General features: G+C 36.2%; 1 protein-coding gene across 3 annotated transcripts in view; it reads right to left on the reverse strand.

Moving 5' to 3' along the window:
* Positions 1-14,875, reverse strand: part of b4galnt4a (beta-1,4-N-acetyl-galactosaminyl transferase 4a) — a 203,441-nt gene that overhangs the window by 28,327 nt on the left and 160,239 nt on the right. For all 3 annotated transcript variants that reach the window (XM_051884947.1, XM_051884946.1, XM_051884948.1), the window contains exon 8: positions 6,288-6,366. In XM_051884947.1, coding sequence (XP_051740907.1) covers positions 6,288-6,366 — 79 coding nt within the window. The remainder of the gene's footprint in view (positions 1-6,287; positions 6,367-14,875) is intronic.

Here is a 14,875-nt window from a genome sequence, read left to right on the forward strand (position 1 = left end):
TAAATAGCTTTTTTTTTTTACATTTTCGTACTCAGTAATATCAGTATTTGTAAGATTGTACTGTGGGAAACAGTACACAGTGCAGTGTGGTGTATACTGGACATTTTAACAAATATAGCAGACCATTTGTGTATTCAATTTATAACTCTTGACTCCCAAAATGTAAAGGCAGTTATATAGTTTAAAGGGTTAGTTCACCCAAAAATGAAAATAATGTAATTTATTACTCATCCTCATGCCGTTACACACCCGTAAGACCTTTGTTACTCTTCGTAACACAAATTAAGATATTTTTGTTGAAATCCGATGGCTCAGTGAGGCCTGCATAGCCAGCAATGACATTTCCTCTCTCAAGATCCATTAATGTAATAAAAACATATTTAAATCAGTTCATGAGTGCTTCCTTCTGGAGCATCAGTGAATGTTTGAACCTTTTTTAAAAGTTGTGTTTGAGTCCCTCAGTTGTCCTCAGTGTGAAAAGATGGATCTCAAAATCATTCAGTCACTGCTGTAAAGGGTTCAAATATGCAAAAGATGCTGGAAATCTGAAAAATCTGCAGGGCCTGGAGGATTTTTCTGAAGAACAGAGCTCAGTTTAACTGCTCAGAGCAAACAAGGGACTCATGAACAACCATCACAAAGCAAAAAAACAAAAAAACAGTCATAGATCATCCAGGTAACCACACACAGTATTAAGAATCAATGGTTCACAAACTTTTGAATGGGGTCATTTTAATAAATTCAGCTATTTTTTGTCTTGTGAATTATATGTAAACATCTTTTATGTAAAATATCTTAATCAGGACAGTACTAAATAAAAAATAACATGCATTTTGTATTATCTCTTTTATTTTGTTAAAATTTTTCACATTTTCACATTTCACATTTTTCTCTGCAAGGGGTTCACAAACTTTCAAGTGGCACTGTATCAGTTTCATCAGTGCATCTTAGATTTTCTATTCTCCTGGGAGCACAAACTGCAGATTATATGAAAATAATATAAAAATATTAACTTATTGGTTATCGGTATCTGTATTGGAATCGGCCACGAAAGACTTTATTTTCAGTTATCGGTTAAAATTTTTCATATTGTGCATCCCTAATATATATATATATATATATATATATATATATATGTGTATATATATATATATATATATATATATACACAGTGGGTACGGAAAGTATTCAGACCCCCTTAAATTTTTCACTCTTTGTTATATTGCAGCCATTTGCTAAAATCATTTAAGTTCATTTTTTTTCCTCATTAATGTACACACAGCACCCCATATTGACAGAAAAACACAGAATTGTTGACATTTTTACAGATTTATTAAAAAAGAAAAACTGAAATATCACATGGTCCTCAGTATTCAGACCCTTTGCTCAGTATTTAGTAGAAGCACCCTTTTGATCTAATACAGCCATGAGTCTTTTTGGGAAAGATGCAACAAGTTTTTCACACCTGGATTTGGGGATCCTCTGCCATTCCTCCTTGCAGATCCTCTCCAGTTCTGTCAGGTTGGATGGTAAACGTTGGTGGACAGCCATTTTTAGGTCTCTCCAGAGATGCTCAATTGGGTTTAAGTCAGGGCTCTGGCTGGGCCATTCAAGAACAGTCACGGAGTTGTTGTGAAGCCACTCCTTCGTTATTTTAGCTATGTGCTTAGGGTCATTGTCTTGTTGGAAGGTAAACCTTCAGCCCAGTCTGAGGTCCTGAGCACTCTGGAGAAGGTTTTCGTCCAGGATATCCCTGTACTTGGCCACATTCATCTTTCCCTCGATTGCAACCAGTCGTCCTGTCCCTGCAGCTGAAAAACACCCCCACAGCATGATGCTGCCACCACCATGCTTCACTGTTGGGACTGTATTGGACAGGTGATGAGCAGTGCCTGGTTTTCTCCACACATACCTCTTAGAATTAAGGCCAAAAAGTTCTATCTTGGTCTCATCAGACCAGAGAATCTTATTTCTCACCATCTTAGCAAACTCCATGCGGGCTTTCATGTGTCTTGCACTGAGGAGAGGCTTCCGTCGGGCCACTCTGCCATAAAGCCCCGACTGGTGGAGGGCTGCAGTGATGGTTGACTTTCTATAACTTTCTCCCATCTCCCGACTGCATCTCTGGAGCTCAGCCGCAGTGATCTTTGGGTTCTTCTTTATCTCTCTCACCAAGGCTCTTCTCCCCCGATAGCTCAGTTTGGCCGGACGGCCAGCTCTAGGAAGGGTTCTGGTCGTCCCAAACATCTTCCATTTAAGGATTATGGAGGCCACTGTGCTCTTAGGAACCTTAAGTGCAGCAGAAATTTTTTTGTAACCTTGGCCAGATCTGTGCCTTGCCACAATTCTGTCTCTGAGCTCTTCAGGCAGTTCCTTTGACCTCATGATTCTCATTTGCTCTGACATGCACTGTGAGCTGTAAGGTCTTATATAGACAGGTGTGTGGCTTTCCTAATCAAGCCCAATCAGTATAATCAAACACAGCTGGACTCAAATGAAGGTGTAGAACCATCTCAAGGATGATCAGAAGATATGGACAGCACCTGAGTTAAATATATGAGTGTCACAGCAAAGGGTCTGAATACTTAGGACCATGTGATATTTCAGTTTTTCTTTTTTAATAAATCTGCAGAAATGTCAACAATTCTGTGTTTTTCTGTCAATATGGGGTGCTGTGTGTACATTAATGAGGAAAAAAAAATGAACTTAAATGATTTTAGCAAATGGCTGCAATATAACTAAGAGTGAAAAATTTAAGGGGGTCTGAATACTTTCCGTACCCACTGTATATATAAATACTTGGCATTGTACTTGGTGATGTGAGGCTTGCACGCAGTTGCTCGGTGTGTTTTGGGTGGCGTGCTGTGTTTGCTTTTCGCCAAACAGCTCTTGGAGTGTGCAAAAAGGTCAATTTTGGTCTCATCAGACCATAGCACCTTTTGCCAGATGGAGTCTTCCAGGTCTGTTTTTGCGTAGCGCAAACGAGACTGAGTGAGGCACTTTTTCAGGAAAGGCTTCTTTCTTTCAGTGCTATGTTTAGCGAAGAGCAAACACATCACACCACCCAAAACACACCATACCCAGTGTGAAGCATGGTGGTGGCAGCATCATGTTGTGGGGGTGTTTCTCTTCAGTGGGGACTGGGCGATTGGTCAGGATTGAAGGGAAAATGGATACTGCCAAGTACATCCAAATTCTTGAGGAAAACCTGCGTCCCTCTGATAGACAGCTGAAGATGGGCAGGTCATTCACCTTCCAACATGATCCTAAACATACCACCAGAAGAACTACGCAATGGCTTAAGGATAGGAAGGTGAATGTCCTCGAGTGGCCAAGTCAGAGTCCTGTGCATCTGTGGATGGACTTGAAAAGCGTAGTCCATTGCCACTCACCACGGAATTTGACTGAACTTGAGCAATTCTGCAAGGAAGAATGGGCAAATATTCCCCAATCTAGGTGTGCAAAGCTAGTACAGACATATCCAAAAAGATTAATGGCTGTAATTGAAGTAAAAGGTGGCTCTAGTTTTTTCATTAATTTTCAGAGCTGTTACTTTTTCTTTCATTACTTGAGATGTTGTAAGGCAAAATTTGTAATTAAAGCTGGAAAGGTTTTTTTTTTTTTTTTTTCTCTTTTTTTGGAATGGGTAACTATTTCAAAGGGGTATGATGATTTTCTATAGACCATGTATATACAGTATTGTTACACACACATTCAACAGACATTCTACTGACTATAAGTAACTTTGCAAGCATATGTCAACTTATTCTACTAACCTGAACCCTATCCCTAACAGACTATTAATACTTAACACTCTACTGAGAGTTAATTGACATATAGGTGCAACATTACTCAACAGAATGTCTAAAGGGGACCATCAAAATAAAGTGAGACCAAAATAATTTAGTTGTCCTTATAATATCACGCCTAATATTTTTCTCACACAATATAAATAGGTTTTGTCCTACATACACACACAGGTGTGTATTTTTCATTTGCAGTGGAGGATGGATGGGTGATGCTGCTTTATTCTGGGCTGCTGGATAACAAGCAAGTGAAGTGATGTGATTTAGGAGAAGATAAAATGGACTATAAAAGAGCTAGGAGGAGACAGTCAGTCAGAAAGAGTGATAAAGAGACAGACAGTACCAGCACTCGACCATGCACAATAAGCAGGGATGCAACGATACTGCACTCATTTGCTCGTATTCATTAAAATGAGCAGCGTTTGTGTCCAGACAACAGAACAAAGAGAGATTTGGAGATATCAGAGATTAAAGATGTCTATGATTGATTTTTATAAATTGTAATCATTATGATATATTAAATATATCACCTCTATCATGTCTTAATGTAATAAACTGAAAAGTTTTTAGAGCAAATACACTTGCTAAATGATGACAGAATGTGTTTGCTGGGTCAAACAAAACATCAACTGGAGCATGTATGGATGGATTGGATGGAATATATTTTTTTTTTCTTTTCAAATCGAAGGTGTTTTAATGACTTAACGGCACTGACAATTCAGGCATTTCAATTTCAGAACACACTTCCACAAACCAAAACACCTACTTTAGAATATTTCAAACTTAATTTCCATGGGCTGATTTGATCCTAAATTAAAATGTGGTTCCTTTGTTCCAACCACAGAAAAGTTCAGTTGAGACTACAATTGCATAATCTAAAAACGTCTTTCCATGACATGGAGATGTTGAGAATTAATCTGAGCAAAAACAAACAAACAAACAAATACTAGCAGACAGACAGATGAACAGGCTCATGAAAAGACCTCGACTCAATGCTGGTCAGGTTGAGAGCACAATAAGAAGTCGCCCACTCTTAAAACCCCAAACAGAGGCTTTCAGAGGTATTTGGCTCTCTCAGACCAACTGAAATGGAGTGTTATCAAAGCTGTGAGTGAAAATAGATATGACCAAATCATTCAGTATCTTTAGCCTCTATTATCAATCCTCAGAATAGCCATGGACTGAAAAGACTCTGTAATAACATTTATCAAAGTGGACAATAACAGCTGTTTTGGCAGTTCAGATAATGGATAGTGGAGGATGCATGATTGCGCATGTTTAGACGGAATAAACAGAACTTGAATTGAAAAGCACTATGTGGTCTGAAATCCATTAAAAATAATTTCTGAAGCTCTAAGTATTTCAAATCCTGTCCTGTTTCCCCTGTTTTGTGTTTAAAGGGATGAAAATTATTCCATGATTTACTCACCCTCAAGCCATCCTAGGTGTATATGACTATCGTCATTCAGACAAACACAATCGGAGATATATTTAAAAATATCCTGACTCTTCAAAGCTTGATAATGGTAGTGAAGGGGGCATGAGATTTTGAAGCCCAAAAAAAGTGCATTCATCCATCATAAAAGTAATCCATACGACTCCAGGGGGGTTAATAAAGGCCTTCTGAAGAGAAGCGATGGGTTTTTGTAAGAAAAATATCCATATTTAAATCTTTATAAACTAAAATAATGCCGTACGCATTGATTTACACTAAAAGAGTAACCTCTGACGCGATGTATGACGTAGGATGTAGGAGTAGCGTAAGCTTACAGTAGGTAAGAGTTGCGGTTCAAACAAATAGGGCTGGGTAACAAACTCAAGCTCCTCTTCTCTTATATTGAAATCCTCAGACATTTCTCTTTAAAAAATCTTGTTTTAGACTTCTAATTCATGACTGGTGTTTTGTTTTGCTCTATCCTCTGCGCTTCCGTGTTTGTCATTGCGTCATGTGTCGAGTCAGGGGTTACTCTTTCACTGTAAACAGCTTTAATGTAAACAGGATTACACTGTAAACAGGATTACTTTCATGATGGATGGATGTACTTTTTCGGGCTTCAAAATCTCACACCCCCTTCACTACCATTATAAAGCTTGGAAGAGCAAGGACATTTTTTTAATATAACTCAGACTGTGTTCATCTGAAAGAAGATAGTCATATACACCTAGGATGGCTTGAGGGTGAGTAAATCATGAGATAATTTTCATTTTTGGGTGAACTATCCCTTTAAGGACTTTTATTTTGATATGTATTTTCTGTTTACACCCATTGGTCCAGTGTTTCACTACCAGTGTTTCCTCATTGTCAGGTCTTGTCTTTTAATGGCTGTAATGTTGCTAGCTTTACTCAGTTCTGTTCCATGTGTTCAGCTGTGTATATTTGTGTAATTTTATTAAAACCTACTATTTGCATTTGGATTCAGCTCTCCCTTTTCTCTGAAGCCCCCGCCCCCCATGTTAAAATTTAGCCAATTCAAAACTCACCCCGACTTCAACGTGATCCGAGCCTTTGTCGTCCTGCTTGTGGAGAATCTCAAAGTAGTATCGTCTGGAGGCCATGAGACTGAAGGGGAAAGAACGAATATGAAATCTTAATGTCTTTCATTTGTAAGTCCTGTATTTTTATTACTGCATTATCATATCACATTGTATCTTATCATATCCTATAATTTAACATCGTACCATATCTTATTAAAGCAATAAAGTGGATTATTACTTTTAGAAAATGCCAACATTGGCCATTTATATGTCAAAAAAAAAAAAAAAAAAAAAAAAAACAGCAATGTTCAATACAGTTTCATTTATTAAGACTTATAATTGGGAAAATAGTCAAGAGTCGCAACACAAAAACTACTAAATATTAATATAGAATGTAAAAGCACATTTGCATGCATTTCACAATGCCTTTAAACTTACACTTAGAATTTATAGTCTTACCTATTTGTTTATAAATTGTAATCAAGTCAAGTCACCTTCATTTCTATAGCGTTTTATACAATACAGACTGTTTCAAAGCAGCTTTACAGTAATAAACAGGAAAGTAACAATTCAATGATGCAAAAAGAATTCAATTCTGCTGTAAAGCAGCTCTAAAGGCCCCGATATACTCACAGCAAAGTTCTTTTTCGTTCTTCGCTTTGGGGTAAAAATAAGTTTGCAATACACAGTGGTATGCTGTTAGCGATCATCCTGATGCCGCCCACACTGCTGAGAGTGTCGTTTAGATGAATATGTAAATATGTGCTGTGTGCTTTCCTCTTAAAAACAACGCAACAAAAATGACAGCAATAAGAAAACAGTAGTTAAGAAAGCATCTGATCATAGCGATGTGGATGTTTGCACGAGCTCTGAAAATGTGGCTCTGAGGCTCCACCTACTTTGACATTGAAATCTTCTCAGGTTCATTTCTTCTGTTCAGTCCATCGAGGTCAGACGACCGCGAGTAAAAACATGAACACACTGGAGAGCTGCTTTATGGTAGAAAATGCATAAAGTGTTATATAAATAAACGTGAACGTGAATTTTCTGAAGTGCCACTCTGTCACGTTTATTTATATCTGTCACATTATACAATAAATTGTTTAAAAGCAGCAGCTTTATAGTATTAAACATGAAAACAGTGTCAGTGTTGCTTTCAATTAGAATTACAACTTAATTTTCTACTATAATGCGATTCTTCAGTGTGTTCATGTTTTTACTTGTGGTCGTCTGACCTCGATGGACTGAACAGAAGAAATAAACCTGAGAAGATTTCCATGTAAAAAGTAGGCGGAGCCTCAGAGCCACACCTACCTATTATGTCATCGCCACGGACTAATGGTAGTTTGAAGGTGTTTACCAGCCGGAGCAAACTTTTCCCAAAAGATTGCTTTGGCAAGCTGTTTCGTACTCCCGAAACAAACATAAAATGAATTTTGTTTTGGCCTGATTTTGTTTGAAATGATGTCACACCAGTTTGTTCTTCGATATCTCACGGACCAATGGTAGTTCAAAGGTGTTTACCAGTCAGGGGCTGCGTCCGAAATCGCGTACTGTTAAGTAGGTACCACATTTGAATTTAAATTTACTTCACGACCGTTGAAAAAGTACGTTCTATTTAGTACGAATGCGTGTAGTATAAATGAATTCGGACGTACTACATCTGCCATGTTGTTACTGTCACATGACCTACCAGCGTCAGTTACGTCCCTTCAACTCCATGCACAAATGCGCACTTTAGAATCTCGGCGGAAGTAGTAAATAATCCGGGTACTTTTCGCCTACTGTTTTTCGAATGCTATGAATTCGGACATACTACCCTGTTCGTATACTGTTTTTTGTGTGCTATATTGTAGAGAAGTATTCGATTTCGGACGCAGCTAGGGTGAACTTTCCGGAAAGATCGCTTTAGTAAGTTGTTTCAAACTCCCAAAACTAACACAAAACAAACTTTGTTTTGGCCTGATTTTGTTTGAAATGATGTCACACCAGTTCGTTCTCTTTAAATTTAGATGTAGATTTCTCTTTAAATATATATAGCTTAAAAATAAGAAAATACTGTCATTGTTCAGCTGAAATCTGTCCAGTGTTGATTCAGTTCCGTTCAATAACTGTGTAAAGATCACCAATTATGGAATGTGATAAATTTGAGATAAATTTAGCTATAAAAACAGTGAAAACAGCGATGTCATTAGTCTGCATCACAAGTCAGATTGTGGATTGATATCATTTAGAATATTTAATCCAATTTTCTTGTTCCCACGTTCTTTGCTGAGGATCTGAGCTGAAGGCTGTCTAGTCAATGAATATATTGCATTGTTTTGTATTATATATACATCGACATAACACTATAGCATATTTTATTGTCATGTGACACATCATATATCAGATCATAGATCATAATATTGTAGTGTTTTATACTGTATCATATTTTGTAACATATCATATATTATAAGTTTAATAACATTTTACTGTATGTAATATGGGACATGATACATGCTGCAATATATCACAACACACCATGTTGTTTTCTGTCTTATCATATCAATTCATTATGTATTTTTTTCTGTAGCATATCATTTAATATCATATAAATAACAAGTATAATGCGTTGTATTATTTCATATATAATTTTTGTTGTGTAGTATCATATTGCAACATATTTATCATTATATCATATGATATCATACTATGTTGTATAGGCTACACTACTGTTCAAAAGTTTAGGGTTGGTAAGTCTTTTATTCTCACTTACGCTGCATTTATTTGATCAAAAACAGTAATATTAAAATAATTGAAATATTTTTACAATTTAAAATCTAATTTATTCCTGTGATGGCAAAGCTGAATTTTCAGCATCACTACTCCAGTCTTTAGTCACATGATCCTTCAGAAATCATTCTAATATGATAATTTGCTGCTCAAGAAACATTTCTGATTATTATCAATGTTGAAAACTATTGTGTTGCTTCCTATTTTTGTGGAAATCATGATTTTTTTTTTTTCTCCAGGATTCTTTGATGAATAGAAAGTTAAAACAACAGAGTTTATTTGAAAAAGAAATCTTTTGTAACATTATAAATGTCTTTCCTGTCACTTTTAATCAATTTATTTTAATGTATCCTTGCTGAATTTAAATCTATTGATTTTCTCCAAACTTTTGAATGGTAGTGTATATCATATCATACTGTATAAGTATCATCTATCGTGTTTTAAAGTAATATTAGAGTTTGAACACACCTGTGTTGGTTGTGTATGTGTGAGTTGCTCACTGTGAATCTTATGTGCTCTGCTATGGCACTCATCTCATCAAAATCACATCTCCTCAAATGGGCCACATCTGCTGTTAGACCAGCACAATTAGAGCCCTGCTTGATTTCACACCTTATTACACCTCCAAATGTGACATTACAAACATCACTCACGGGTATGACTCGATCTGTCACTCTCCTATCAATACAGCACTGATGTCATTTACAGAGAACAACACAGTATTTAAACACAGCCAAAATCTTTGGAGTGAGGCTCCATATTATATTTACATGCACTAATTATTTTATATTTGTTTTTTGGTGCCCTGGTAATTTGAGAGATGATATTTGCAACATGAGGCTCCTGATGAGTAAATTTGCTCATGCATATTCATGAGAGCTGCTAATGCATGAGACATAATTCTGCTCAGATGCTAACGCAAATGTCTTGTTTGCTCCAGTGGGCCTATGAAATACTGAGAGCAAACAGAACAGATGTGGGAAAGGGATAAAAATCTAAATGAAGAGTAATGGAGAAACCGCCTACATATAGCTGCTCTATAATGCAGGGTTCAAATTATAATTAATGACATAGACCACTATATTATTATTTTATATTATATTATATTATATACAATAGTTCTTTCTGGTTCTCGAATCTGACTGGCTGAGAGCTGTGCAATATTTTCCCAGTATCAGCACTGGTACGGTTTTACCGTTTGTATCACTTCGCTTACGGCGACTGTCATGGCGGTCGAGCAAATCTACCATATTTTTATAAATACTACTGTTGTTATGTCACGAAATGTAGTTTAAAGTGTTTTTTAGGCAATAATGTAGTTATTTAGACCTCAAATAACTGACTCATATATAAACGTAGCGCTTATTTTACTATTTGTTTTGACGCTTTTCGCAGATGCGAGCTCCAGGCAGTCAGCGGCTGTTCAGTGCTCGTGTACCCGCTGAGAACAGCTTCATCTCGGCCAGTCCTTCGGAAATTTGCCACTGGCTCTTATGTAGATAGTGGTTAAAAATATAATTAATTTGGGGTATATCAAACGAGCAATCTTTTGTCTTATTAATCTATTACTTGTTCCAGAGAAAAGCGATTTGGGTTAAGGGGAAAATTAAATTTTATAACTTTATATTTAGGCTATACTGTTGTTATGTCACGAAATCTAGTTTAAAGTGTTTTTTAGGCAAGAATGTAGTTATTTAGACCTCAAATAATTGACTCCTATATAAACGTAGCACCTATTTTACTATTTGTTTTGACGTTTTCGCAGATGCGAGCTCCAGGCCATCAGCAGCTGTTCAGTGCTTATGTACCCGCTGAGAACAGCTTCATCTTGGCCAGTCCTTCGAAAATTTGCCACTGGCTCTTATGTAGATAGTGGTTAAAAATATAATTCATTTGGGGTATATCAAACGGGCAATCTTTTGTGTTATTAATCTATTACTTGTTCCAGAGCAAAATGATTTGGGTTAAGGGGAAAATTAAATGTCATAACTTTATATTTAGGCTATATTTAACTTAAATCCTGTACTGGAGCGCTACTTTTGTATGTTTGACTGAATTGTGTTTATGTCTTTTATAATGGCTATTGTTGTTAATTTTAATATTGTTCAATAAATATTTTATATAAATAATATGCCGTATTTGGTATTAAGAAAGTGTCCGTCAATAGTATCGGTGAAAGTTACATTATTACACCATTAGATGGTGGCAAAGACTCTTTATGAGTAAGACAGAACAAGGAAGTTGTTTTAGCACTGTGGGAACTTTTAAAAGGACAAAGACAAAGATGTTGCATTCTTCTGCGGACATTCAAACTGATTTTTTTCTAATGGAAATAATATATATATATAATGTATATCCGCGTGCTGATGTATATATGCAGGATTCAAATTATAATTAATAACAAAGACCACTCTAATATAATATAATATATTATGTAAGCAATAAGGTAGGAGAGGCTCTGCTGTATCGTGAATAAATCACGACTGAAGGGCGTTGTTAGGCACGACCCCTTCAGCTGTGACTTATTCATGATACAGCACTAGCCTCGAGTACCTTATTGCTTTTATAAAACAGTTACCACACAATACAAATATTAAAGCCAAAAATATGTAACAATGCAACTTTCATGAAGTAAACTCTTACTAAAAGCCTTCCTTCAGCTGGAAAAATAGTCCCTGACCATGAACAGCAACAGAAGTTACATTATTACGGCATTAGATGGCAGCAAAGACTGTCTTTATGAGTGTGTCAGTCAGTAGCGAAGACTTTTACATTGAAAAGACTGAATTGTTGTGAACACGAAACAAGACACAACTGACAAATGCTTTGACTAGCGACTAGTGTCAGTCATGGGAAAACCCCTTAAGTGTTAAAAAGACAGGATAATACATCGGACATTTAAACAGATTTTTTATTATGATCACAGGACTGACCTGAAGGAAAATGCTAAATCTGAATGCAGGTAATAAACTCGCTCACTCGATCTCTTTCTCACAATACTCTTCTTCATAATACAATAAGCTTCAATGAACAATATCAATTGAGAACATACAGTTTACGTTGCTAAGAGTGGTTGCTAAGGGTGTTGTGTAGAGATACACAGAACCGTTGGGTGAAGCGGTCATAGCCATGTTTTATTGTGAATAAAACACAGCTATTGACCAATCAGAATCAAGGACAGGAACTAACCGTTTTATATAATAAATATAATACAATATAATGTAATATAATGTAATATAATATAATATAAATACTTAAACGTATATTATAATTTTTTAAAATATATTTATACACTGATGTTAATAAATACATATTTATCAAAATATGTATCAGGCAATTGCCTGAAAACAAATTTAAATGACATTCTGAGTTACAGCAATACTGGCACTAATGGGTCTTGTCCCCTCACAATTTAAATACTGCAGTAATGTACTGCAAAATTATTAAAAGAAAGGAAACTATCATTAAAACTAGAAAGAGACGAAGAGACAGAAAGGAGAATCCGATAAAGTGTGTTGAGTGAGTGAATGAGAAAAACAGGAAGTGTGATAAAGTCTGTGGTAAAAGTAGAAAATAGACCCTCTCAGCGGGAAAAGGTGAAATTCTCAAGAGCGTGAGTGGGCCGAAAGCTCTCAGATTGAGAATTACGGTCGGAGGAGGGTGTCGGTGACAGTGCAATTTCCTCAACTTCACACCGACTGATTCGCTCTGCCCGTCTTATATTCCACACTACAATCAATCACAGCAGGTGTGCCGGCATCGTGCCAAAACAAAGAGGACCTTCATAAAGTGGAGTGGAATGCAGGAAATAGGAAGATCTTTCACTGTTCTGTTCTGAAACCTATAGTGAGCTTCCCAGCTAGGCAACATTTTTAGGCCTCACCATCAAAAAGGCTTTAAACTATAAAAAGACTAAGGCCAAGTTTTATTATTAATCCATGGAAAAGGCAATCCTAAAACACATATACGAGAAGGGAAATTTTTCATCCAAGACTCCAGAGTAAAAGGAAGTAGAATTAATTCAGTACTTCAGTAACTTCACCTTCAATGTACATCCTTATTTTTTTTTGGAATCTGTGCAATCAGGATTTTTGAGCAAGGGTGAAAAATTTTCCCACATAGATTTCGCATCACTGGTCATGTGAATTCACTGCACTAAACAATGGTTTGAAAGTGGATTCTACACCATTAACAATGGATCTTCTTCAGCCCAAGAAATGTCATCCAAATTTCACTAATGTGACTGCACCTTTACTTAAAATGTCTGTGTGTGTGCAATGTATTTTTTATGCTTAGTAGCATACTGAACTGTTAGCTTAGCAACACGCTAACATCCTGCTGACTAAACACACCTTTAAAATCTCCATTAATGTATTTTAAGTGATAACACATGAAAGTCTACCATAAGATACAATACAATGTTTTTAGCTAATGCTAGGGAGTCAACTAATGCTGCGTTTCACAACTCAGAGTTTGGATTTCCCCCTCCTACTTGGAAATAACATCTAGAATGTAGCTCGAAGTCAGACATCAGACCTGTGAACTCGGGGCATAATGATGAACCCTGACCTCAGCGAGATGTGTCATTTGATGTCACTTCCAAGATGGCGGCAAGTTTTGCTTCCGATGAGCATAGCGTGGAGCTACCTTATGTCAAACGTAAAAAAAAAAAAAAAAAAAAAACTTTAAAGGGATAGTTCACCCAAAACTGAAAATTATCCCATAATTTACTCACCTTCAAGCCATCCTAGATGTATATGACTTTCTTCTTTCAGTCAAACACAATGAGTTATATTAAATATATCCTGGCTGTTCCAAGCTTTATAATGGGAGTGAATGGTGGCTTTTTTTCTTTTCTTTTTTATGAAGCCCAAAAAAGCACATCTATCCATCATAAAAGTAATCCATACGACTCCAGTGGGTTAATAAAGGCCTTCTGAAGTGAAGTGATACATTTTTTGTAAGAAAAATATCCATATTTATAACTTTATAAACTAGAATCACTGGCTTCCGTACGTGAGTCGATTCCGGTGGAAGAGTGAACTTTGACCTGACACATGATGTATTTACGAACGCAGAAGCGCAGAGGACACCGGTCACGAATTAGAAGTCTAAAACGAGAATTTTTAAAGAGAAATATTGGCGGCGCTTGAGTTTGTTGCCCAATATTTTTAACTCCGATTGTGTTTGACTGAAAGAAGAAAGTCATATACATCTAGGATGGCTTGAGGGTGAGTAAATTATGGGATAATTTTTCTTTTTGGGTGAACTAACCCTTTAACATTAGACATTAACTTTACATAATGATACCTTAATTTTTGCTTCGCATCAGCTGTTTTCAAAGTGAATGCCAGCATTTTATGCAATTTTCTCCTTTTTTTTGCCATATAATTAACACAAAAACACAAAATGCTCTTGTTTTGTTGCTCTTGGTTTGTTTTATCACTTCCAATCTCTTTTCAAACTCGTCATACCAATAGGCTAGGCTACATACTTAGTATTACTTAAATTTGTGATGAAACTGAAGTAGCGACAGATCTTTTCTTCTGTATTCTGACGTATATCTGAGTAAATTAGATTATTTGAACAAAAAATTGGATGGGCCTTTTATTTTGGGGTTGGGGTTTTATTAATTAATTGTTGATTGGATGAAGGCAGATCTGAATGTGAGCTTGCAGTCGATTGTAAAAATGGTGGAGTTTAAGCAGACCATTTGGTCAATTGGATAAAAAAAAAAAAAATTATGAGGTATAAAAAAAATCTTAAATTAAAAATGAAACATCCATGGACAAAATGTTCACAATAAGATCATTAGGATGCAT

The sequence above is a fragment of the Ctenopharyngodon idella genome, chromosome 24 (assembly GCF_019924925.1).
Source record: "Ctenopharyngodon idella isolate HZGC_01 chromosome 24, HZGC01, whole genome shotgun sequence".
Taxonomy (NCBI): Eukaryota; Metazoa; Chordata; class Actinopteri; order Cypriniformes; family Xenocyprididae; genus Ctenopharyngodon; species Ctenopharyngodon idella.